The sequence below is a fragment of the Typopeltis vanoorti genome, chromosome 12, assembly GCF_054136105.1.
Source record: "Typopeltis vanoorti isolate ZY-2024b chromosome 12, IOZ_Tvanoo_1.0, whole genome shotgun sequence".
Taxonomy (NCBI): domain Eukaryota; kingdom Metazoa; phylum Arthropoda; class Arachnida; order Uropygi; family Thelyphonidae; genus Typopeltis; species Typopeltis vanoorti.
This window is the reverse complement of record NC_143560.1, coordinates 23,421,881-23,448,492: the sequence shown is the minus strand read 5'-3', so window position 1 is coordinate 23,448,492 and position 26,612 is coordinate 23,421,881. Positions and strand designations below refer to the sequence as shown.

At 37.4% G+C, this 26,612-nt stretch overlaps 1 protein-coding gene across 1 annotated transcript in view; it reads left to right on the top strand.

The window, feature by feature from the left end:
* The window catches only part of LOC150100631 (fibrillin-1-like), a 1,594,375-nt gene that overhangs the window by 1,055,118 nt on the left and 512,645 nt on the right, over positions 1 to 26,612 (top strand). The window contains exon 43 of the mRNA XM_090401848.1: positions 20,627 to 20,755. Within this exon, the coding sequence (XP_090257974.1) occupies positions 20,627 to 20,755 (129 nt within the window). The remainder of the gene's footprint in view (positions 1 to 20,626; positions 20,756 to 26,612) is intronic.

The window sequence follows — 26,612 nt, the reverse complement described above, 5'->3', positions numbered from 1 at the left end:
CAATGGCAGGGTGAGCTTGTTACTGAGGAGAACAATGCTGAGTTTTTCGAGTTTCACCTCTACTTGAACATTCAATAAAGGTCGAAACCGGTCTGGGTAGTGGCCCCCTCCCTTAATGCATAGCATTATACATGTCCACAAGGAGATGTGCTTTGCATTATGGGAGATACTAAGACAAGTAGTGATGAGAGCTTGGTCCACCTTTATCACGAGTTGCCTCAGTTCTGAAGATACTTAAGGTGCAAACTTTTTGCTTACACTTGGATAAAGGATTAAACTAAATTTATTATGCAATAAACATCTAACCGTCATATTCTGGTGGAGCGCCAGCATTTCATTTGAGAGAGGAATGAAATTTTTACTTATCTGCTTATGTCATACTCAGACAAATGTTATCAGATTTGGACAAATTGCATGATGTTTTTAACTTTTTTTACAAAGAATTAAATTGTACAAATACATTTGATTATAAATTATATTTAATCCAATTTATATGTATCCAATGCAGATAATGAGGCTTTTGCAATTACAAATGATCTCACATAAATGGTTTACATGCCCACCAGAATAACACACAACCGCCAATCACTCCCCAAACACACTGGATCTCTTCTACACTAGTCATCCATCTAAGTATGCTGTGAATGTTGTCTTCTTTCTAGATAGCTCAGGCCACAGTTTAATGCAGACAACTTCCCCCATGGAGCAACACATAGTCAACCAGTGACAACCACATGTTGTATGGCACTACAATAAAGCCAAGTGGGACGATCTTCATAACTTCTAAGTCATTTTTTCTTGGTCAGATTACTATTTCTAGCTATCTGAGCCATGTGTAGAACAAATCAGTGAAATAAATCTCATCGACATGGAAACATTTATTCCCCACTCAACCCTAAATTTCACATCATTTATCTAAGCCTTAGGTCTCTCACAGGTGTACCAAGGCTGTGCAAAAGAAGAAAACAGAGAAGACAGAGGTGTGGGGGGGGGGTCATTTAGTTGGTTATATTTGGCTTAAGTCTTTCACTTGAAGTTGCTTAATATCATAGGGAGGACAGTATATCCCCTCCCTGCAGACTGACAACTTGATGTGTGAGCTCATTAGGATTTCAACTCATGCTTATCTTTCTTGATTTTAAAGCTAGTCTTTCATCTTCACTGGTCTTGACTTTGTAGTTAAAAAGCTGTGATCCTGTATATATTTGATTTTTTGTTTTATAGGGTCTTCCATAGCAGGAGGTGGGGGGGGGGGATTACAAACTCCATGGATTCTTCTGAGGAAGAGATTTCACTCATTGAATCATATTTTATCTGCTTTGCTTTTAGTTTATTCTGCCTTTCTTGCATCTTCGTAGCTAGTCCTTTTATTCACTTGGCCTTTATTTCATTTTGGGCACTCTTCTCTGTGATTGGCATAGTTTTTGTTTTTTCTTCTGTTGTAGCTATCATTCTTCCTCTTCCACTTCTGTTTCTTCTATTTGTATGTTGTTTTCATCTTTGTCTGAAGGGAGTAACAACCTTCTGTTACTCCAGATGTAATAACAGATGACTGATGTAGGTTGTTGCTGGATATTTGCCGCAGTCAATGTAGATATTATGGGGAGTATTATTATTATTACCCCAAGACCTCATGGAGTCAAAGACTCATCAGGGAGGTCAACACTCTAAACACACTCAAACTCCTTGCACACACCACACTCTCAGGCAAGGCATTCCAATTATTCACAACTCTGCATGAAAAAAACCTGCCTCTCACTCCCGTACTCACACCCTCTTTATACAGTTTCCAGGGATGACCTCTAGTTTTCCCCTGATCTCTCACTATTCTCTGTAGAACTTCTCCACCATTGATCCTATAACAACCCCTTACCAACTTATAGGTCTCTATCATATCTCCCCTCTTCCTCCTGTCCACCAGATTCTGCAAATTACATCTTCTCAATCTTTCCTCATACTCGACATTCCAGATGTCAGAGACTACTTTAGTCAGTCGCCTTTGGACCCTTTCCCAACATCTCTTCATCCTTCTGAAAACCCGGTGACCAAATCTGGGCACAATAGTCCATGTGTGGCCTAATCAAAGCCTTATACAACTGAACAAGAATCTCCCTACTTCTACACGTCAGTGTCCTCCGCATCATTCCCAGAAGCCTTTGTGTTGTCTTCACAATTTTGGCAATGCGTCCCCTAAATTTTAGATCCTTATCCTCTATCACCCCCCCAGATCTCTTATTTCGTTATCTGAGGGACGAAGTGAGCTTCCATACAGCTCACTTTGTCCCTCAAACTCATTCCACACATTAACAAACTGTGCTCCCATCTCCTCACACGTTTTATCCAGCATATCATTCATAATCCTTGCTCTCTGCAAATATAGTTGACTCAGTTGGTGTGAGTTTTGTGTTTCTTAATTTTTTCGAGAATTGTTTGTAAAGGTCTCCTCTGAAGTAGGTTGGCTAGTGAATTCCAGAAGTTTGTCTTTTTTAATTGGTTCAATTGCTGTTCTGTAAAAGTATGTATCAGAACAGCTAGTTATATGATGTCTAGGGCTATGGCATTTCTGCAGTGTTTTTGGTACTAGCTGGAGATGTGCCAGACAGTCCATTGAGACACAGTGCAGACTGAGTCTCCATGATAATTAACCATTATGCTTGATGTCACAATGTTAATGAAATTTGGAACTGGTGTCTTTGTATCCAACCTAAAGTTATTTCCCCAGAATGACAATTTGGATCTGCTGTGAAGATACACTTTCTGATGTTACTCATTTTTTCCCACTTGGCAAAGGCTTAAATTAAGATATCATGAGCAGCTATTGGATATTTCATGTGGCGCCTATCAATTCTGACTGTTCACACCCGGCTTCTTATCATGATTGGTGTTATGAGATTCCTCTGTGCATAGAAACCTTGCAGTAGCATGTCTCACAATTTGATGTTTTTATCGGAAGCTATATACTTATCCTCATACAATCTCTTTTAATACTTTTAATACTTTAATACTTTTAATACGAGAAGCAGCTAAAGAATTGTCAGTACCCTTGACCATTTTGTTTAATTTGAGTCTCGGGTCTGGGTTAGTCCCGAGCGGGTGGAAAGAGAGGAAAATTGTTCCACTGCATAAAGGTGGTTCCAAGACTGCTGTTGTAAATTACCGACCGATTAGCATATCAGGAATCATTGTCAAGGTCTTAGAGAAAATAGTCAAGAGGAAAATACAAGATTGGATAGAAGAAAATGGGATACTGTATCGGGGACAGCATGGTTTTGTGAAGGGTAGGTCATGCCTCAGTAACTTGCTCACGTATTATAACACAGTGACGGCTGAACTGGATAAGGGTAATGGGTTTACGGTGATTCTACTGGACCTTGCCAAGGCCTTTGACATGATTCCACATGGAATTCTAATCAGTAAATTGCAGCATATGGGAATGGACATAGGGTTGGTGAGATGGATAAGAGGGTGGTTGACGGAGAGATATCAGAGAGTGGTTTACTCGGGAGTAGAGTCCACAAGACGGCCTGTGACTAGTAGTGTGCCACAAGGATCTGTTCTTGGACCACTGCTGTTTAATTTGTTCATAAATGATATAGGAAATGATCTGAGAGGAACAGTTCATTTGTTTGCGGATGATGCGAAGTTGGGTAGGGCAATAGTGAATGCAGATGACGTCAAAATTTTGCAGGATGATTTGGATAGATTGGAAGTCTGGGCTAAGGAGAATGGATGTCAGTTTAATGTGGAAAAATGTAAGGTTATGCATTTTGGGGTGAAAAGATTGGCGGCAGTTTACTGCATTGGTGGAACCCTGCTCCAGGAAATTGATGAGGCACGAGATTTAGGAGTGTTGGTAGATAAGGAATTGAAATTTAGGGGACACATTGCAAAAGTGACCAAAACAGCTCATCAAATCACTTGGTTGCTGAAGAATACGTTGACAAGCAGAGACAAGCAGGTTATTGTTCCTCTCTATCGAGCCTTGATAAGACCCCATCTAGACTACTGTGCTCAGATTTGGTCACCTAGGTTTCTTCTTGATGGGGAGGAGGTGGAGAGGATCCAGAGGCGAGTGACCAAGATGATAGCAGGTCTGTGGAATGAACCGTATGAGAACAGGTTGAGGATTTGTGGGTTGCAAAAATTGGTTGATAGGCGGAGGAGGGGAGATATGATTGAGACATTCAAATTACTGAAGGGTTTCTATAAAATTAATTCAGAAGATATTTTTGAGAACAGGGCTGGTTGTGGGAGGACTAGGGGACATCCATGGAAACTGGGCAAAAGTGTGGTTAGTAAAGGTGTTAGAGCTGGGTTTTTTACTTTTAGAGTAGTGAATGAGTGGAATGCGCTCCCTGAGTCTGTGGTGGATGCTGTGACAGTGAATGAGTTTAAGGCGAGGTATGATAGATACCGTATGAATGTCAAATAGTTGTGATGAATATGATTTGGGGCCTCCCTCGATGAGTCTAATGACTCCCTGGAGTTGCCCGTAATAATAGTAATAATAATAATAATAATAATACTTTGGTGATTACCCTCAGGTTTTCCTGTATTGGCATCTCCATTCCTAAAGTCCTTGTGCTCAAAAATTAGGTTGTGTTTGAAAATAATAAATTTTCAAACTCAATAAAGTAAAGAGATCATGTAATATAAACCACTAGTAATTGTAAAAAAAATCCCAACGTGGATAGGTACTACTTGCAAAAATAAAATACTTCGATACAAAATACCCTTATGGTTAAAAACTAGCACTAATGTTTATAACAAATAAAAGAACCAAGTAAGTAATTGAAAAAAAAAAAAAAAGATTACTTGTCTAAATAGTGAGCTGCAATATGATGTTAACATGGCAAAGGTGAGTGTAACAAACACCACTTGATATACAATAGCAAAAAAAAAAAAGCCTCCATATCACTGGGAGTCAGACCCAGGAAGACACCAAGATGAAATTACTGTGTAATTCATATGAGGGTGGTCTGAGAAGCTCTCGGCCTGACAATGAAAAAAACAAATTTATAATTTTTAAAAAAATAAAAATCAGCTAACGCCTTTTTTTTTATATTTTAATTTTTATTCCTGTATAGGGAGTAGGCAAAGCTGTTTTAGCCCTATCTAACTTTTGGACACTTAGTGGGCAGTTCAATCTCCAACTGCAGCCAATCAGAGATAGCTGGCCCAAGGCTATCACTAATTAAGCGGCACGCAGTAAAAAGAGATGGCTCAACAAGTGCCGCCATCTTGTGGTCCCAAACCCTAACACAATATATTTAATGTCTGAAATAATGTAGGTTTTATGGTCGTTTTTTGAGTTTACGGGACAAAAAACCAGAGTTTCCGGGAGAAAAAACCCGCTTGCCCGTGCCAGAGATTGACTAACTCGGGAACCGGTTGAAAAAAGGCTTAGAAAAATTTCCTCTAGTCGACAACTAGATTCAAAAGTAAGTTTTCCTTCGTGTGGTCAAGCACCGTGGTGTGCAAACGCCACATCCACTGAGCTACACAGGCTCTCAAATTTATAATTTCAAAATTATTTTTATTTTTCAACATAATCTCCCTTAAGACTAATACATTTATTCCAGTGATGCTCCATTATCACCATTATCCCATCCCTGTAGTGGTTCTAAGTAAGATCTGCAAAATACCCCTCTATAGCTGCAATTATCTCTTGATTCGAAGAAAAATGCTGACCAGCGAGAAAGAATTTTAGTTTTGGGAAGAGATAGAAGTCAGAGGGAACCAAATCTGTGGATTAGGGTGGATGGATGTTCCAACAATTCATAGTGCAGATCCCTTAATTTTCCCATTGCCAAAACACCTTTGTGGGCAGCTGCATTTTCCTGATGAAAGATGATTTTTTTCTTCTACAAATTGGGTCTTTTCTCATGAATTTTTTTATCTAGTCTGGTTAAAAGATTGGAATAATATTCCCCAGTTATTGTTTTACCCTTTTCAAGATAATTAAACAAAATGCCTTTAGCATCCCAAAATGCCGATGCCATGACCTTTCCTGCTGATGGAACCGACTTTGTCTTCTTTGGTGCTGAACAACTGGCTTCTGTCCACTGTTTTGACTGCTGTTTGGATTCTGGCGTGTAATGGTGAATCCAAGTCTCATCCATACTAATAAATCGATGCAGAAAATCAGCTTTATTCTTGTTAAAATGCACCGAGCACAGTTCAGAAATATTCAGCTGAGTGTGTTTTTGATCTGCTGTGAACAAGCGCAGCACTTACCTTGCGCAAAGCTTTTTCATTTGCAATTCTTCATGCAAAATATATCCTATACGTTCTTTTGAAATGCCTATAGTCTGAGCAATTTCACGTACTTTGACTCGCCAGTAATCCAATACCATATCGTGCACTTGATCAATGATTTCTGGTGTTGTTACACTTTTTGGACGTCCTTCACTTGGATCATCTTCAAGGTTGGTATGCCCACGTTTAAACTCTGCAGTCTATTTTGTCGAAAACGAAGGAGAAGAGTGCTCATAAACTTTTATGAACTTCGAATGAATTTCTTTTGGCATTAAACCTTCTTTTACAAAGAATTTTATAACCGCACTATACTAAATTTTATCCATTTCAAGGGATATAGACAACACTTTTGCTTCAGACAGCTGTATAAAATAGCTGTCTCTCATGCAATTTCATGTGGATGTTTATGATAGATGTACCAACTTAGAAAAAAAAAAATCTTGCCAATAGTATTGCCATCTATGGTTGACGCTGAGAACTTTTCAGACCACTCTTCTGGTCTTGAATTTGTGAAAAAAAAAAAGGTATATCAAAAGTATTTTCACTTGATTACCAAGTAAATTATATTTTATGTAATCCCATTTACTCAGGTGTAAGTAAACAACGTTTGCATGTGAAGTATCTTCACAACTATGCTACTTGTATATAGTCTGATAACTTCACATCATTTTCTTAGTATCCCATAATGCAAAGCACTTCCTTTTAGATGTAAATAATGCTAAGCATCAAGGGAGGTTCACTACCCAGATTAGTTTCAACCTTTATTGAACAACTGTTAAAAGTGTTGGAGTACTTCTCCAAAAATTTGGAGTTATCTATAAGATCACTGTAAATTTCACTGAGTGACCCCAGAAGGATCTAAACTCATCATATTTGACCTGATTCACTCAAAGACAGATACTCAATTGTGACTCCATTCAGCACCATACAAAAACCTACCACTGAGTTGAACCACTCTACTCACAAGGTAGCAAGCAAGCCCAAAGACGAACATTATTAAAACATTATCAGTGGGAGCCAGACTGAAGAAGATACCAAGATTGAATTAATACAAAAGTCATACATTATTATTATTATTATGTGACAGCTCCAAAAGTCTCAGGACTCATCATGGGACAGCACTCTACTCCACTACATACATTTCACCATCTCCTCTACTACTTAATTCTCCAACTGCACACAATGAACTACCATGAACACCATTTACCACCCACCACCAATTATATTTTTGTCTGTAAATTGTGTGTGTTCTCGTGGCCTGTACATCGGATTAAAAACCCAAGTTTCCAGGAGAAAAAAGGGTGCTACCACCATATGAGATTGGTTAACACTCCTTCATTTGAAAAAGCATATAAAGATACTGTACCTGTAGCAATAACTAATGTGAGAATTGAAGCTAAGAAATCAGAGATATTTAATATATTGCAAAATTTAAATGCAAACACTGCTGTAGGTTTAGATGGAATATCAGCTCGGGTGTTGCATGAATGTGCAAATGAATTGTCAACCCCTCTTACTTGGATATTTAATTTAAGTTTGAATTCTGGTATGGTCCCTAGGGAGTGGAAGTTAGTCAAAGTGGTTCCTTTGCATAAGGGTGGCTCTAAAACTGCGGTAGTTAATTACAGACCAATCACCATCTCAGGAGTAGTGGTAAAAGTATTGGAAAAGTTGGTTAAAGACAAAATTCAAGAATGGGTGGATCAGGATATGATACTTTATAGAGGCCAACATGGTTTTGTTAAATATAGATCCTGCCTTAGCAATCTATTAACTTTTCATAATAGAATGACATCTGAGTTGGATAAAGGAACTGGCTACACAGTGGTACTTCTGGATTTTGCTAAGGCTTTTGACAGGACACCCCATGGAACACTGTTACGCAAATTGGAGCAGATGGGAATGGATACTAAATTGGTGATATGGATAGGAGAATGGCTCAGGGAGAGATACCAGAAGGTGGTGTATGGAGGAGCCGAGTCCAGGATGAGGCAGGTGACCAGTGGTGTGCCTCAGGGCTTTGTGCTTGGGCCATTGTTGTTTATGTATATAAATGATATAGGAAATGGCTTAAAGGGAGACAGTTGTTTGCTGATGATGCAAAGTTGGGTAGCATAATAAAAAATCAAGCTGATGTTGAAAGTTTGCAGGATGATTTAAATAAGCTGGTAGGATGGGCAAAAGGTAATGGATGTCAGTTCAATGTGGAAAAGTGTAAAGTCATGCATTTTGGGATTAAAAGATTACCAGCTGTGTACTACATTGATGGAACAGTACTCCAAGAGATTGAATGAGGCTAGGGACTTAGGGGTATTGGTGTATAGGGAGATGAAGTTCAGGGGACACATTGCTAAGGTGTCCAAGATTGCACATAGGATTACTTGGTTGTTGAGGAACACACTGACATCCAGAGATAAAGAGGTTATTATTCCCCTTTAAAAAGTGTTGATACTTCCACATGTGGATTACTGTGCTCAGGTCTGGTCACCTGGATTCCTTGGAGATGAGGAGGCTATGGAGAGGGTTCAGAGAAGAGTGACCAAGTTGGTGAGTGATGTAAAAAATGCTCCCTACATTGATAGATTGAGAGCTTGTGGATTGCAGAGGTTGGTTGATAGGCAGAGAAGAGGGGATATGATAGAAACATTTAAATTACTGAAAAGTTTTTATAGGATTGATGCAGGGGAAATGTTTCATCTTTGTGATTAGTGATGGAAGAACAAGAGGTCATCCCTGGAAATTAAAGAAGAGTGTGGTTAACAAGGGTGTCAGAACAAGGTTTTTTGCCTGGAGGGTGGTGAATGAGTGGAATTCATTGTCTGGCTTAGTTGTGAACTCTTCGTCTGTAAATGAATTCAAGAAGAGATATGACAGATATTGTTTTGCTAGTTTTCTCGCAATGAGTCTACTGACTCCATGGAGATACCCGTAATAATAATAATAATAATAATAATAAAGATTCCTCTCATCATGACAAGAATTGAACATCTGTGTTTCCCTATTGAATGGCATAATTCTTAATTGTTCTTCTGAACACTGGAGATGCTTCCACAAATTACATGTATTTCCCATATACAAGTAGTAAGAGGTATATCATCTTCTTATTGAAATACTTTAGATAAGAGATAAATGTAAAAAGTTTTTTCAATTGGTTGCAAAATAAATTATACTTACCAAGAAATTATATTCTTGTTTAATCATTCACTCAATTGGAAGTAAGAGTCTGTAACCAATGTGGTTAACATCACTCGCTGCCCCATAGCAGTGATCATTGTTGCTTCACTATATCCACTTTAGGAGATCTAACGTGTGGTCTTGGCCTGGGAGACTGCCAGACATGCCGAATTTTATGATGAGAAGTATATATGGAATTACAAATCAGGTGATTATGACAAAATGAGGAGCCAGTTTAGATGATGCAATGACATAATAATTTGGAGAGGAAAGATGTTTGCACATGGCAGAGGTCAAGGAATATGTGAAGAAAATTATATCAGACTATATACCCAGGGTAAGGAGAATAAATCTGGTGGGAGTTAGATGGATAAATAGCATCAGTGAGCAGCATTTGCAGAAATTAAAAATGCTGTGGAGAGAATATAAAGAAATAGGAGATCAGCAAGAAATGAACAGTACCAGGCAGTGGAAAGAAGGTGACCACTATGGTAAGGAAGGCCAAAGCTGATAATAAGAGGATAAACTCACTAAGGAAGCCAAGATATGCAGTATTTAGTCTCTCAAAGAACACTATTGAATGGGAGTAGTCAATTCAGAATGTAAAAGTGGTTTGAGGCCTAAAGGAATGTCACACTTTCTATATACTAATGCTTGAAGTATCAGAAATAAAAGGGAGGAGATTTTGGTATTGGTTAGGGCAGCCTCAACAAAAGTTATAGGCAGTAATGAAACTTAGCTAACAGCAGATGATAGCAGCTACAAAGATAGAACATAAAGGGATTAGTATTTTCAGGCAGAATAGAGAAGATATGATGGGAAAGGGGGATGGAAGAGTACTGCTAATGGTAGGACATAGGCAAGTGAATGGCAGTTCCTTTGGGCAAAATTTTCTGTGGTGGTTCTGGGATACCATGGATAATGTAGAAGACATGCGTGAGTAAATTAATACATTGAGTGCAGGTCGAGTAATCATTATGGAAAGAAATGGAACTTATACACCTAACTGAGAGATAATCACTTGAAGCGGCATGTGATGGAGAGGATTCAAGATATGGGAGTGCTGGATCTGGTCATAGGATCAAAAGATCTGTTCTATAACCATCATGGCCACATTGCCTTCAGTTCAGGAGAGTGATCATGCACTTTTCCTTTCTTTTAGGCTTACACAGTGATCCGAAAACATTTTTGAAAATTATGGAGACAATTGCCGTGTTTGAATGAAAACTTTAGTTTAATATAACTAAAATCTACATTCGATGTTTCAACCTTTATGTCAAGGTCATTTTCTGGGACATGCACATTATATACAGAGAACAAGCTACGCTACAATCTAACTGGTTTGTTAAAGTTACTGACCAACCGCTACAACAATTGTTGGCCTGATCGTTGGTGGGGAAAAAAAAAATTATTCATCAGCGCAACAGATAATACTTTTATTATTAGTATTATCTGTTGGTTGTAGAATTACATTGGGCGCAACTGCAAGAATTTGTATATATATATACATATATTTACAATATGATTATACATGTACATTCCACCAGTTGGTATGGAATGGTTTCTAATACTAGCTGGAGGTTGGCTAGAGTCCTGACTTAAGCTGGATCTTATATATTAGGTAGGCTGAATGTGTGCCATCCAGATCCTTGGAATTTTCATGCCATCTTTGTTGTTGATGTTTGGGTGGTTTATCAGAATTTCACAGGCTTCCTTAAACTGAGCCTTCGTAGCTCAGTCGGTATAGACGAAGCCCTTTGATCAGAAAGACCTGGGTTCAATTCCCGTCCATGACATGAGAAACCTTTATCTGGTCTCTTTTGACTATAGGTGAGTTAGCTGGTCTCATACAGAGGTAAAGGTTTTTTTTCACCCAGAAACTCGGTTTTTTCATCCCTCAGAATAGGCAAACCGGCCTGTGAACACACACACACACACACATGGATCTACAATCATAAAATACATACTTAATTCCTCGCTAGGAGGGCTTAACCAGTCCTAAGGGATGGTGGAGGATTGGGGGAACACCATATGAATAAATAAATAAATCGTGCACTCTTGACTTGGGATGTTGTGAGACATAGAATTTTCAGTTAAGAAGTATATGTGAAACTACAAAGCAGGTAATAATGACAAGCCTAGGAAGTAACATGAAACAGTGCTAAGACATAAACATTTTCAAGAGAAGGATGTTAGCAGTGTTTAATTGATCATTTTGCAACAGTATACCATCAAGGTTGAGATATTGCAATGTAAATGTATACGAATTTGAGGTACTTACAATATTACAGAACCTTCATGCAAGCAATGTCACTGGATTAGATGGTATATCAGTATATCATCCTTTGTATTATAAGAATGTGCAAGGGAATTTCCAGCTTCTCTAGCTATGCTGTTTAATTTATGCCTCAGTTCTGGGAAGGCCCACAGAGTGGATAGAGGGCAAAATAGTTCCATCCCATAATAGAGACTCAGGAACAGATTTATAAAATTTTAGTTCAGTCGTAACTCAAGAGTGGTTGGTTAAACTATTTGAGAAGGGTAGATGTTGCTTTAATAATTTGATTGCTTTTTTTTTATAATAAAGTGACAATTGAGTTGGAGAAAGGAAATGGTTATTCAGTGATACTTCTGCTTTTGCAAAGCATTTAACTGGATATCGCATGGAACATTTATAAATTGGAGTAAATAGGGATAGATATGAAGTCGATGGTTTGGGTAATAAGTTTGCTGATGAATAGATATCAAAAAAAGGATATGGGAAAGTTGAATGCAGAAGAAGGTGGGTGACTAGTGTTGTACTTGGTCCTCTGCTGTTTAATTGTACATTAACGATATTAGAAATGATGTAATAAGAAATATTCAGTTGTTTGTTGATGATACAAAGCTAAGAAGGCAGTCACTGATGATGATATGGCAATCCTGCAGGATGATTTAAATAGACTAACAGTGTGAGCAAAGGTAAATAACTAGTAGTTTAACTCAACCAAGTATCAAGGCATGCACTTTGGGATGAAGAGATTGCAGGCTGTGTGCTATATTGATGGAAATGAATTGCAAGAATTTGATGCAGCCAAGGATTTGGGAGTGATTGTGGACAGGGAATAGAAATTTTGAGGGCATATTGCAGAGGTGGCAAAAACAGCACATGAGATTGCATTAGATTGAAAAACACACACGCACAGACATGGAGGGATACAGAAGTTTTTTTTGCCATTTAATAAAGCCACTCTGGACTACTCTGTGCAGATCTGGTCACCTGGATTCCATGAGGATGAACAAGTGGTGTGATAGGATCCAGAGGCAAGTGACCACAATTCTGGTAGATATAGGGAATGCTCTCTGTGAAAATAGAAAGATCTGTTGGCTTCAGAAACTTACTGATTGGTGAAAAAAAAACGGGACATGATACAAATACATAAGCTTTTAAACGTGTTATAGGATAGACACAAAATACTTTTTTTCAGTACATGTCAGGAAGGGAGAGAATGAAGGTTTACACTTATACACACACTTATACACCTGGAAGTTGTATAAGTGTATGATTAACAAGAGTTAGGAGCTAGTATTTTTGCTTGGAGAGTAATGTATGATGAGTGGAATCGATTGCCAGAGGTAGCAGTGAATCACTCTGAATCGATTCATCAGTGAATCGATTCAGAGTGAGGCATGATAGGTATTATGTAAACAATAGTTAACGTGGATCTCCAGTGATGAGTCTTTGACTTTGTGGATTTGCTCGAGACATAACAACCTTTCCTGGCACAACAGATATATCTTTTTCATAGAATCCTTCCTTGGCTACAAAAACTTCTCACATCCTTTTTAACTCAAGACATTAATAATGTCCTGAGTGAAATCCCTAATCTTCCTTACCTTATAATTCTGCTCTTTCATTTGGATTGATTAAAAAAACTCTAAAATTTCTTGATGCTCTCCAGAAGAGTGAAGTTTGGCTAACTAATTCTCTCTCTCTCACCAGCTGCTTTGTCACAGCCAGTTTTAAAATTTCTGTATTGTGCTTTTTCTATAGTTATTTCCATGTGAATGCTGTTCACCACAATAGCCATCCATTATGCTCTAATTTCTTTTAAATCTACAATAACATGAAGCAATAGTTGCCCAACATCCTCATACAGTTGAATGGCAAATCACTGAACCTGCAACTCTCATTCATCTTTCACTTCACCTTCTTCTAGAATAATGAGGTTTATAATTTGTATATATATTTTTATAGAGCCTCCATAGCTCATTCAGTATACACGAAGCCCTTTGGGCAGAAAGACCTGGGTTCGATTCCTGTCTATGATGTGAGGAACCTTTATCTGGTCTCTTTTGACTAAAGGTGAGTTAACTGGTCTCATACAGAGGAAGAGCATTTTTTCTCCTGGAAACTCGGGGTTTTTCATCCCTCAGAACAGGCAAACAGGCCCAGTGAACACACGCATCTACAGACATAAGACATATTGGGAGGCATAGGGCTAATCACCTTATCCTCAAGTACGGTTGCAGTTACAAGAATACATACCTCGACTCCATAATTGGTAGAAGAGGGGAGGATTAAGAAAGAAAGATATATTTTTTATATATACTAGATGTATTTCCTCAACATTATTATTATTATTACGGGCAACTCCAAGGAGTCCTTAGACTCATCGAGGGAGGCCCTAAACATCATGTCCATCACAACTATTCGACATTCACACAGTGTCTATCATACTTTGCCTTGAACTCATTCACTGTCATAGCACCTACAACAGACTCTGGCAGCTTATTCCACTCATTCACCACTCTAAAAGTAAAAAACCCAGCTCTAACATCCTTACTAACCACACTCTTGCCCAGCTTCCATGGATGTCCCCTAGTTCTCCCACCACCAGTCCTGTTCTCAAAAATATCCTCTGAATTAATCCTATAGAAACCCTTCAGCAATTTGAATGTCTCAATCATATCTCCCCTTTTCTGCCTATCAACCAATTTCTGCAATCCACAAATCTTCAACCTGTTTTCATAAGGTTCATTCCATAGACCTGCTATCATCTTGGTCACTCGCCTCTGGATCCTCTCAACCTCCTCCCCATACACAACATGTTTTGCTTTCTATATGGCTAGCAGCATCTTCCAGAGGTTGCTTAACATAAATAAAAACTGGCAAAAAATAAGTGTTTTCCAACAACTGCTAATATCTATAAATTTAAAAGACTGGAATGGTAGTTTAAACATGTATATCATTAGATATGTTACGTACGTGCAGTCTCTGCATTGTTGTGTAAACTCAATATGTGAATGCAGGCATAGCAGAGGCCTTGAATATTGTTACACATATTAATTAATAACTTCCAAATATCATGAAAGATCATTCCTCGGTTTTTATTTAGTGTGCCTTTTGCACGAATTACCTCAATGGACTCTTTGGACAACCTATCAAAGTAATTCTCTTCTAAGTAGGACATGGAGGATACTTGCTAATTTACAGTGTGATGTTTTCTGCAATACGAATCTGCTACTTTCTTCCCTTTTGTTTTCCACATCACCTTTATGTTCTTTGTTGCAGATTTCAAACTTCTCCCAGTCTTACCTATGTACACCTTTCCACAAGAACACAGAATTTTTTATACACCCAGATGTTTATAAAATGGAACTTTGTCTTTAGGGAAGCATAGCAAGTTTTGCAAAGTGTTGACTGGTTCGTAGGCTGTTCTAATCTTTAATATTTTGGCTACTTTTTCTGATGCATTGCCAACATATGGTACAGATACGCCTTTGTAATTCTTTTCTGGGTTACACAGGATGGATTTTCAGAAAATAAAAGTTTCTTTAGTACCCTTTTTTGAGTAGCCATTTTGGAGAATCTGATTAAATAGGATTTGAAGCTCTTGTTTTTGTTTGATTTTAATCATTTTTAGTATGTTTAAAACTATTTTTTTAATTTTTTGATTATACCTAATTTTTGTTGAGGGTGATGCAACAAGCTTTCTTGTGGTTACCTGTCTGCATGGGGTTTTTTTTCATACTTCTAATGATAATCCTCCAGTGATGTTTTTGTTGACAAGGATGTCTAGGAATAGTAATTTTCCATTCTTTTCTACTTCTAATATGAATTTTATTTTCATATGTTGATTATTCCAAAAATATACAAAATCTTCCAGATCTTTGTGGGTATATTTTCAGATGATAAAAATGTCATCACCATATCTCCACCATACATATGGTCTTCAGGTTGTCTGTGCTATAGCTACTTACTCAAATTTTTCCATGGATAAGTTAGCGATTGAAGGCGAGAAGGAGATCTATCACCTCCAATTGCTTGATCCCATTGCTCCATTCTATTGCCTTCAGTCACCAATTTATACATGGAAAAATGAATAATCGGCTATAGCTCAGGCAACCTTAAAACCACACATATGGTGGATATGTTGGAGATATGTTGATGATATCTTTATTATCTGGAAACATACCCACAAAGACCTGGAAGATTTTGTATATTTTCTGAATAACCAACATAAAGAAAAGTAGCCAAAATATTAAAGCAATCAACATCAGAACAGCTTTCAAACCAATCAACTCTTTATGAAGCTTTCTATGCTTCCCTAATGACAAAGCTCCATTTTATAAACATCTAGGTGTATACATGATTCCACAGCTGTTGGAAAATATTGATTTTTTGATAATTTGTTACTTATGTTAAGCAACCTCCTGAAGATGCTGCTAGCAGTATAGATAGCAAAACATGTTGAGGAAATACATCTAAGTATAAATAAAAAATGGATATAAGTTAAAATGTGATTATTTATTATTCTAGCAAATCTACTCGTGGTAAATCACATACAAACTCATCTACTTCTGCTCTCTGGAATAGCCTTTCTTATAAACTGCTTCCCGAAGACTATAACCTCCCGCTATGTTAACTTAATGTCGACAATTACTTTTCTCTTGTTCCCTGCTCCCCCCCCCCACAACATTGATTAGCTACAGGTTTTACACTCGTGTGTGTGTGTGTGTAATAATTAACTGATAAAAGTAAATAAATAAAAAAAAAAAGAAGCAGTTTCTACTCATCTAAACGAGATCCACTTCACTATAAAACCTAGTACAGAGAATATATACAGTGTGGACAACACAAAGAAGCACATTTGCTCAGCTAGAATATATGTGAATCAATCATTTATGTTAAATGGAAGAAAACAAAGTTACTGCTTAAATTCCTACAACTCTTGAAGTTGCAATTAAACTGCTTAATGACTGCTGAATAAATTTTAGCTCACTCCAACTTCTCTTCACTCCTATGATATTAATTATGGTTCATTTCCAAAAGGAGCAATAGTTACGCATTAACATGACCAGGTTTTGTTCATAGCGAAGAAAATCTCCTCCTGGTTATCATCTACATAATATAAACAGCCCCTTCTCTTCCTCCTGTATTTACTAGGCTCATGGTGTGTGTGTGTGCCTCTGCTCACACTTTGGATAAACAGGATGTTGGATCAAAATACAACTTCAAGAACACCTATCTTATGTCAACAACGATAAACTCAACTGGCCTTGTTCAGCATAGAATGGATACTGATCAGAATATCCTCTGGTCCAATACTCACCTTTTACATCACTACTGGTTTAAGTTTGAGAAGTTATTTAAAGAGAGTGCTGAAACGTTTCTAGACTGTGCATCAGAACGAATCAGAATGACTGCCTATCCTTTCTCAGAATTTGAGAGAGTTTATTATTATTATTATTATTATTATTATTATTATTATTCAGGCCTCCAAGGAGTCAAAAGACTCATCAAGGGAGGTCCTTCCTAAGACATAAAGTCTGTCAAGACTCATCGAGGGGAGGTCCCCCCCCTGAGAAACACAAAGTCTATCATACCACTCTTTAAACTCACTGACCGTTCTCGCTCCCACCACTCCATCAGGCAATGCATTCCACGGCTCAACCACCCTCCACACAAAGAAACCACTCCTTACCCTCTTGCTCACAGTTTCCTTTCGTGACTTCCAGGGATGGCCTCTTGTCATCACTCCTTCCCGCTGTTCAACCAAGCAAAAGAATTCCCCAGTGTCAACCCTGTAACCACCTTTCAACAGTTTAAAAGTCTCAATCATATCACCTCTCCTTCTTCTATCCACCAAACTCTGCAGTCCGCATTCTCTCAGCCGATCCTCATAACTATCCTTGTACAGTCCTGAAACGATCTTTGTCATCCGTCTTTGTATCCTTTCCACAGTTAATTTATCCCCTTCAAATCCTGGGGACCAAATCTGAGAGCAATAGTCCAAGTGTGGTCTGATCAGAGACGTATACAATGGAATGATAACCCTCTTATCTCTGCAGGTCAGTGTCCTTCTCATAATAGCAGCAATCCTCTGTGTTACCTTCACCACCTTTGCAATATGTCCCCTAAACTTCAGGTTTCTATCAATCATCAACCCCAGATCTCTTGTCTCCCCTACTTCCTCCAGTATAACTCCTCCCATAGAGTATGCAGCATCCCATCGATGTTTCCCAAACCTCAAGACCTTACATTTTACTGCATTAAACCAACAACCCCCATTCATTTGCCCATCTATCTAGCTTATTTAAAGAATTTGAATCAGAAATGGAAAAACTCAGAATTTGAGAGAGTTTTATCCCCATGAATGGCAAGCAATGTCACTTTCCTTTCCCCCTTCCATTTTAATATAATGGTATGTCATTCAAATAGTTATCTAAATTTTGTTAATTTTTGTCTTTCAAATTATTTTAATTTTAGTTTTGTAGCTTTAATTGTAATCTGATTTTAGTTTGTAATCACCCATATGGTGGCATTCCAGCAACGTGGCTCAGGTCTGTAAATAGGATTAACATTCTTTGTTCTAGCCTCACCTTGTGATTATGCTGATCCACTGATGATAGTTTCTGGCCAAAATATTTCAATAATAACAAGTATTATTTATTCTTGTGCATACATGTGTTTAATAAACTTCATGTGCAAAGTTTGGTTTACCTTTATCTTTCTGAGCCTGGCTCCCACTAATCAAACTTCAGTAATATATAGCAATGACACATCCAAAAGGAAGTGTGCTTTACTTTATAGGATAATAAGGCAATTGATTTAGAGGAGTAGACTAGTTGTGTAAATGTTTTTGTACTTCATGTACAAACTTGGAATTGCATATGCTTGAGTAAAGAATTAAAACGAGAGTATAATTTCTTGACATTTATAATGTGATCTTCTATGATTTGTTAAGATTTTGGAGAAATTATGAGAATCCATACATAGATTCAGGTGGGTGAGTGCATATTATTGATATTCTACATGCATTTATTAAGATGTACTCTTGTTTTTGGAATCTGGTTACATTTAATAATATGTATAACCAGAGCAGCTGATGAGGGAACAGCATATACTGTAATTTTTCTGGATTTTGGCAGAGTAGCACACGGTAAGTTAATATTTAAGTCACATTATGGAGGTTTAGATGTTTAGGTGGATTGGACTGTATTGCAAATTGGCTATTTGATATTTGTCAGATAGGCAAGTTCTAATCTGATTGCTCCTTGTTACCCCTTCTTATGTATAGGAGAGAGAGAGAGAGAGAGAGAGACAATTCTTTGTAGATGATATGATGCTGAGGAAAGTATTAGTAACACTGTTCAGGTTTTCAAGGGAATATCCTAGCTATTCAAGGGAATTTGAATAGCAGGACAGGAGGGTAAATGAATGGGAATATTCGTTTAATGCAGCTAAGCGTAAAGTTTTGAAATGTGAGATCAACAGTTGGGAGGCTGCATTCTGTTTTTATGAAAGTCTGCCCAAGAAGATGGATTGATACTGGAAAGATTTCTCACATGCCAGAACAAGAAAAATATTAAGGACACAAGTGGTAATCCCTAATCCTTGGAAGTTGTGAATTGGTAGATCAAACTGTGAGAAGTAGTTGTTTTTCATGGAGAGTGGTAGGAATATCAAATGAATTACCTAAGAGAGCAGAGAGAATGTATATGGTGAATAAGCTTAAAGAGCAGTGTAATAAACTTTGTATTGTCTAAGATAATTTTTGACTCCATGAAAAATGTGATTCCGTGGTAGTGAATAATAATAACAAATACAGGTGTGATTTGGTTTAAGCCGCTTCATTTTTGTGCCTCTCATAGATCACAATTGAAGGGGTGATGAGTCCGACTTCCAACTTAGATGTTATAGAAGTTGATGACATAAATGAACTCCTTCAAAGTTGTGGTGAAGAACTTTCAATGGAAGATTTAGAAGAGCTAGCTGAACAACTGTCCAAGGAAGACACAGTGGAAAATGAAGCTGACTCCGCAATGCCAGGTAGGACACTAACAATGAAATCAATGCAAGAGACTATTGCTCTTATTAATAAGGGATGTGAGATCTTCTGTAGTAATGACCCCAACTGGGAGAGGCGCTCAACCATTAAGAGAGGAATTGAGACAGTTATACTATTATATATATATAGTATTAGAGCTATACTGTAACTTCTTATCAGAAAAGAAGAAAGAAAAATAGACATCTATTCTATCATTTTTAAAGCAGTAAGCTTTCTTTCTTTTCTTAAACATTATTATCTTACACATTATACAATTGCCAATACATAGATTTCATAAAATAAAACATTTTTCGATTTTTTGTGTTGATTACTGAAAATCTTGGAACAGAACCTAATGTATTTACATATGTTCCCATTTTATTTTTGCTTCAATATATGCTTTTCATTTTATGTCAGAAATCTCAGGAAGAAAACAGAGTCATATGTGTAGTCGATACTTTATTATTATTATTATGTGACACCTCCAATTAGTTCAAAGACTCATCAAGGGAAAGTGTGCCAACAGCATTGAACAATTGGTTCCCTTCCAACTACTAACTGTGCTCGAACTTGCTTAACTTTTTGCATGAGCCATTAGTAGCAGAGGCTCTGCCAATTGACCAACCTTTGCTGGGTTAGTGAACTTGTTATTCTGCAGAGGATACAAGCAAAAGAATTGATTATTTTGGCTGGCATGAATGATTTAGAAATTGAGAAATATGTAATGAGAGATGATACTTAATGTAAATTATTATTAATATGTGTTATGTAGCATTAGTATTTATCAGCTTTTTACTCAGTTATTCATAATGATTCATATGTCACTATTTATAAAGCTGTTATCTGATATCTTGTTTGTGGAATATTTTCTTCTCCTCAAGATATTAATGAGTGTCTTGAAACAACTGATGTATGCCTAGGGAATTCCAAATGTATCAACACTCCAGGTAGCTTTGAATGTCGTTGTCCTGATGGTTACAGACTTTCTCCAAGTCACAGAGATTGTTTAGGTAAGTCAAATTTTGTTTCACCTAGCTAGATCAGAAAAAAAAAACATACTACTGATCTTCCTCAATATTCAAGGGACCTTTGATGCTGTATGGTGGCCAGCTAGTAAGGCATCTTGAATGTTCAAAAAACTTATTCAACCTTACAAAAACTATTTGAAGACACAGGAGCAACCGTAACATTGAAAATCACAACTGTAATGAAATAAGTCAAATGAGGCTGTCCACAAGGTTCTTGCTGTGAGCCAGGTTTCTAGAACATCCAGTATGACCATTGAGAATTTCTTATCCTTCAAAAATAAAAGTAATAGTTTTTGCCAATGATGTGATCATTGGCAAAATGATCACATCATTGGCAAAATGATTCTGGGATATGATGGCTTATGGCTAGAAGCAATAGATAATGCAAAACGTTTTAAAATTACAGAATAGAGGAAAGTTATATTCAGTAGCACCAAATCAAAGAAACTTATAATGGACCTCCTAAGCAGGAAATTCTGGAGATAGCCAGAGATAAAATACCTAAGAGTAATAATAGACAAATTTAACTTCAAGAAGCACATTTCATATGTTGCTGACAAAAGCTTACAGGTAATAAATCTTCTAATTTGGCAAGATAAACTGGGGAATTAGGCCAAAGAGTACATTCAAGAGCCATTCATGACATATACTGCACTCTCTTGAAAAGAGGCAGGAAAATCAAAGAAAAATCAACCAAAACTGAATAGCGTTCAATGCCTTATAACCATACTAATAATTAGAGGATAAGGGCAATATCTTTTGAGGTAGCACGCATTATTCCCTTTCTAACACTGGTTACTTCTGGAAGATACAACAGAAATACCAGCATCAATACAAATCTTTTATACTCTTTTGCTTCACTACAGTAAGTGGCCTCACCATGCTAAGAAAATATATTAAGGAGAAGGAAAGCTCTGAAAGTGACAAATATCACATATACACTGATGATAGTAAAACAAAAGAAAACATCAGTTGTTCTATCACTATTATATCACAGACAGTCCATCTTACAGACTGCCAATTTGAACTACACCGCTCTGTTCAAACAATCAAGTAGAACAACTGCCATAGTTAAATCACTGTTATATATCCAGGAACTCAACATCTCTCATCAAAAGACCACAACAATTTATAGTATGAGGGTGGTTAGAAAAGTTCTTGGCCTAACAATGAAAAAATGAATTTATAATTTCAAAATTATTTTTATTTTTCAACATAATCTCCCTTAAGACTAATACATTTATTCTGGGATTAATACGAGATAATGGTGATAATGGAGCATCGCTCCATTATCACCATTATCCCATTTCTGTAGTGGTTCTCAGTAAGATCTGCAAAATATCCCTCTACAGCTGCAATCACCTCTTGATTCGAAGAAAAATGCTGACCAGCGAGGAAGAATTTTAGTTTTGGGAAGAGATAGAAGTCAGAACAGAGCCAAATCTGTGGATTAGTTTGGATGGATGTTCCAACAGTTCATAGTGCAGATCCCTTAATTTTCCCATTGCCAAAACACCTTTGTGGGCAGGTGCATTTTCCTGATGAAAGATTATTTTTTTCTTCTGCAAACGGATCTTTTCTCATGAATTTTTTCGTCTTGTCTGGTTAAAAGATCAGAATAATATTCCCCAGTTATTGTTTTACCCATTTCAAGATAATTATTAAACAAAATGCCTTTAACATCCCAAAACACTGATTCCATGACCTTTCCTGCCGATGGAACCGACTTTGTTTTCTTTGGTGGCACTGAACAACTGACTTCTGTCCACTGTTTTGACTGCTGTTTGGATTCTGGTGTGCAATGGTGAATCCAAGTCTCATCCATAGTAATAAATCGACACACAAAATCAGTTTTATTGTTGTTAAAATGCTGCAAGCACTGTTCAGAGATTTTCATGCGAGTGCATTTTTGATCTGCTCTGAACAAGCGCGGCACCTACCTTGCAGAAAGCTTTTTCATTTGCAATTCTTCATGCAAAATATATCCTACACATTCTTTTGAAATGCCTATAGTCTCAGCAGTTTCACGCACTTTGACTTGCTGGTCATCCGATACCATATTGTGCACTTGATCAATGATTTCTAGTATTGTTACACTTTTTTGGACGTCCTTCGCGTGGTTCATCTTCAAGACTGGTACAGCCACGTTTAAACTCTGCAGTCCATTTTGTTGAAAACGAAGGAGAAGAGTGCCCATAAACTTTTATGAACTTTGAATGAATTTGTTTTGGCATTAAAACTTCTTTTACAAAGAATTTTATAACTGCACGATACTCAGTTTTATCCATTTCAAGTGATACAGACAACACTTTTGCTTCAGACATCTGTATGAAACAAACTACTTGATAGAATGACTTGCAATTTCACATGGAAGCTTATGACAGACTTACCAACTTAGAAAAATATAATCTATGGTAGAGGCTGAGAACGTTTCAGACCACCCTCGTAACAGATGAGTCACTGTAGCCCTAGAATGCTTTATATATGTTACCGGCAAAGTGTGAAAAGTAGGCATTCTATAGAATGCATGACGTTTTAGGCAAAGTATGAAATGCTGTTTTATTTTAATATTTTACATGCTTTCCCTAGGCATTGTATAGAATACCTAGTCATTATATAGAATGACAAATACTATTTTGGCAAAGTATGAAAAAGGCTTTTATTGAAAAGATGCATGTGAAAATGTAAGAAGTACAAAATGTAAGATACCGGATTTTTCTATAGAAAGAGAAAAAGACCAGTGCTGAACTACTTGTTGCTACAAGGTAGACTGGAATGACATTTTGAATTGCACTTAACTGCCTTTTTCATACAAAAGCACTTCAAATTTTGGCACTTGATCTTGCAAGTTCACCTCACGAACTCTTAGCCGCTACCCATGGACAGAGCGGAAGCCACTGACCAGAGAGCTATTTCATGGTCAGGAATGTCTCCAACTCTCAGTAAGACATTGGGACATAAAGTGAATTGTGATCTGGCATAGAGTTGGTTTAAAATTCCTTCAGCAGTTCCAAGTCGGTAAAAACCATCCTCTGTCACACTCATAACAAATGCCAGCAGATTGTGTGAGTCACCCCGTCCCTTGTCGACGTCTGGGATAGGAACTCACACAGTGGCCCCCAAAGGTGCAGGAGGAAATTTATTGTTGGAATCCATTTTAATTTTTTCAGTCTGTATTTCCAGATACAATTTAGATCGAATTTTACCATCGACAGCATTCTCAATATTGAAGCAAAGAGTACACAAATTATTAACATCATAACCTTCTATTTTCTCGTTTCCATCGTCTTTACTCTCATGTCCATAGGCGGCATGAACCTAAACGTAACCTAACCATTTCTGGTTAGGTTAGGTTAGGAAGTGCTCTGGCTCTCTGTTTGAGGCAAGCGTCGAAAATCACGTCACTTGCCTTGCGACATTAAAAGTCACTGCCGAGAGTATTTAAACTTTGCCGATTTGCCTTTTGGCATTCTATAGAATGCCTAGGAAATGTGTGAAAATCTAAGCATTTCATACTTTGACGTCCCACTTTCAGCATTCTATAGAATGCCTGTTTTCACACTTCGCCGGTAACATATACACATATTTATATGAATATTGATTAAATTATGTAAACATGTAAATACATGTAATATGTGCATTTTATACAACTGGAGCATGTAGAAAATAAAATTACCTCCTGTTAGGGCTACTACTGGAAGGAAACCACACACACACACGTGCACGCACATACACACATACGGGTTGGCAGTCCTTTTTTTCCATCACCTCTTTTATTTTTAATCCAATTCTTAAACTTTAAGATGGATCTGAAACACTCTCTTGTGCTTTGTTAACTTGCTGTTTTGGCTGATTTCTCTCCTATGCTATATAAATATGTTCAGCTGGTTCAGCTTATCATGCCATCTTTACTTAATATGTTGTCTATTTTCATATTTAATTTTTTTTATATATACAAAGTCCATGAAAAAAATGTATACACACTTCAACAGATGTCATCTATAGACTTTTTTTCGAAGTTGGATCGAATTAGAGCAGCGATGTGTAGCATGATGTTCTCTCAAAAGATGTCGTTACTCACATGAATACCAGCATCAACACATGACCGGTAGGACAGTCAAACAAAATGGCCGGGGCACGATTGTCGTTCGAGAAATGCAACACCATTGTGAGTGGTTTCAACACATGGTACATGAGGATGAGGAGTTTGTGAAAATGATGGTTTGGTCTGACGAAGCACAATTTAAGCTTAATGGAACAGTGAATCGGTATAATTGTGTTTACTGGGCTCAAGAAATCTGGGCATTCATGTGGATAAGGCAGTCAATTTACTGTGGCTCGATGTGTGGTGTGGATTGTCATCTAGGGGTTTAATAGGACCATTGTGTTTTGAAGGTACTGTTACTGGTCAAGTGTATCTAGACATGCTACTCACATCCATTTTATCTGCCATTCATACACTTTATGGGAATGATCAATTTCTCGTCTAACAAGATGGTACACCACCACACTACCACCGAGACATGAGAGCTTACCTCGATAAGAGTTTGCAGGGACAATGGATAGGATGAAGAGATGGAGTTGAGTTCCCCCCCCCATGTTCTCCTGATTTAACACCCTTGTACTTCTACCTATGGGGGGGGGGACTCTAAATAGTGTATCATAGAAAATCAGCTACACACTGGTGGCCCTTCAGAAAGAAATTGAAATGGCATTCGCAGCAATCCCACTGGACACTTTGACCAACGTTGCCCAAGCAGTAGTTCACTGTAATAATAAGTGTCTGGACGCTAATGGTAACCACTTTGAGCACCTTGTGTAATTGTAGAAGTCGAAGGTAACTTGTATTCATCCTTTGATGTCTGTATAAATTTAGTATTACAATTTTTATACAGGTTTTTCTTTTGCTGAAGTGTGTATACATTTTTTTTTTGATGGACTCTGTATATATATTTATCCAACACATGAAAGGCAGGAGAGCCTATACCCAATAGATGCCATGTTAGGGTGGGATCAGGAATACAGTAATCTGTTGATGTTCTTCTTGAATTGTTGAAGATTGTATCCCTTTGGAAATGCTTCATGAGGGAGACTGTTCCACAGAATTGAGGTGGAAGTAGCAGGTTCAGTGAGTATGTAGTTTGATTGTAAAAGAATGCTGTAGTACAAGTTCCTGTAAATCTAGCAGAAATATGAGGCATAATGATTGAAAAATGGCCATGGAAATATCTGTAGAATAGACCCAATGCAGAAATTGATCTTCTATGAGATAATGGTTGAAAAGCATCTGTAAGAGAAGTGCCATTTATCAACCGGACTGGCCTTTTTTGAATGGCATCAAGAATTTTTAGGGAGGTCTTAGGTGCACCACTCCATACATGAGAGCAGTATTCCAGTGTTGTTCGGATTTAGGATTTGTATAGGGTAAGTAACTGTTTGGCAATGAAGTACTGTCTTATGAAGTAAATGAAATGAAGTACAGTGAAGTACTGTCTTAACTAGAAAAAATAGATGCCAAGTTTTTTGGAAGTTGTTGATGCTACAGAAGTTATATGATTGTGCCAGGAAAAGTTTGGAGTAAGAGTCATCTGAGAAGAGAGATTTAATCTTGATTGTAGAGCGCAGCATTATCAAAAGTAAGCAGAGAATATCTCAGTTTTTTTGGGGATTTTTATAGGAAAACAAACACAACTGCATTTTGGAAGCACTGAAGTTGACTATATCACTTTCAATACAATCATGGATACTGTAAAGATCACTGTTTGTTCAGCGCACTTATTATAGATGATCTTGAAGCATGAGATGATTGAGCACTGACCTATCATATAAGTAGGACAAG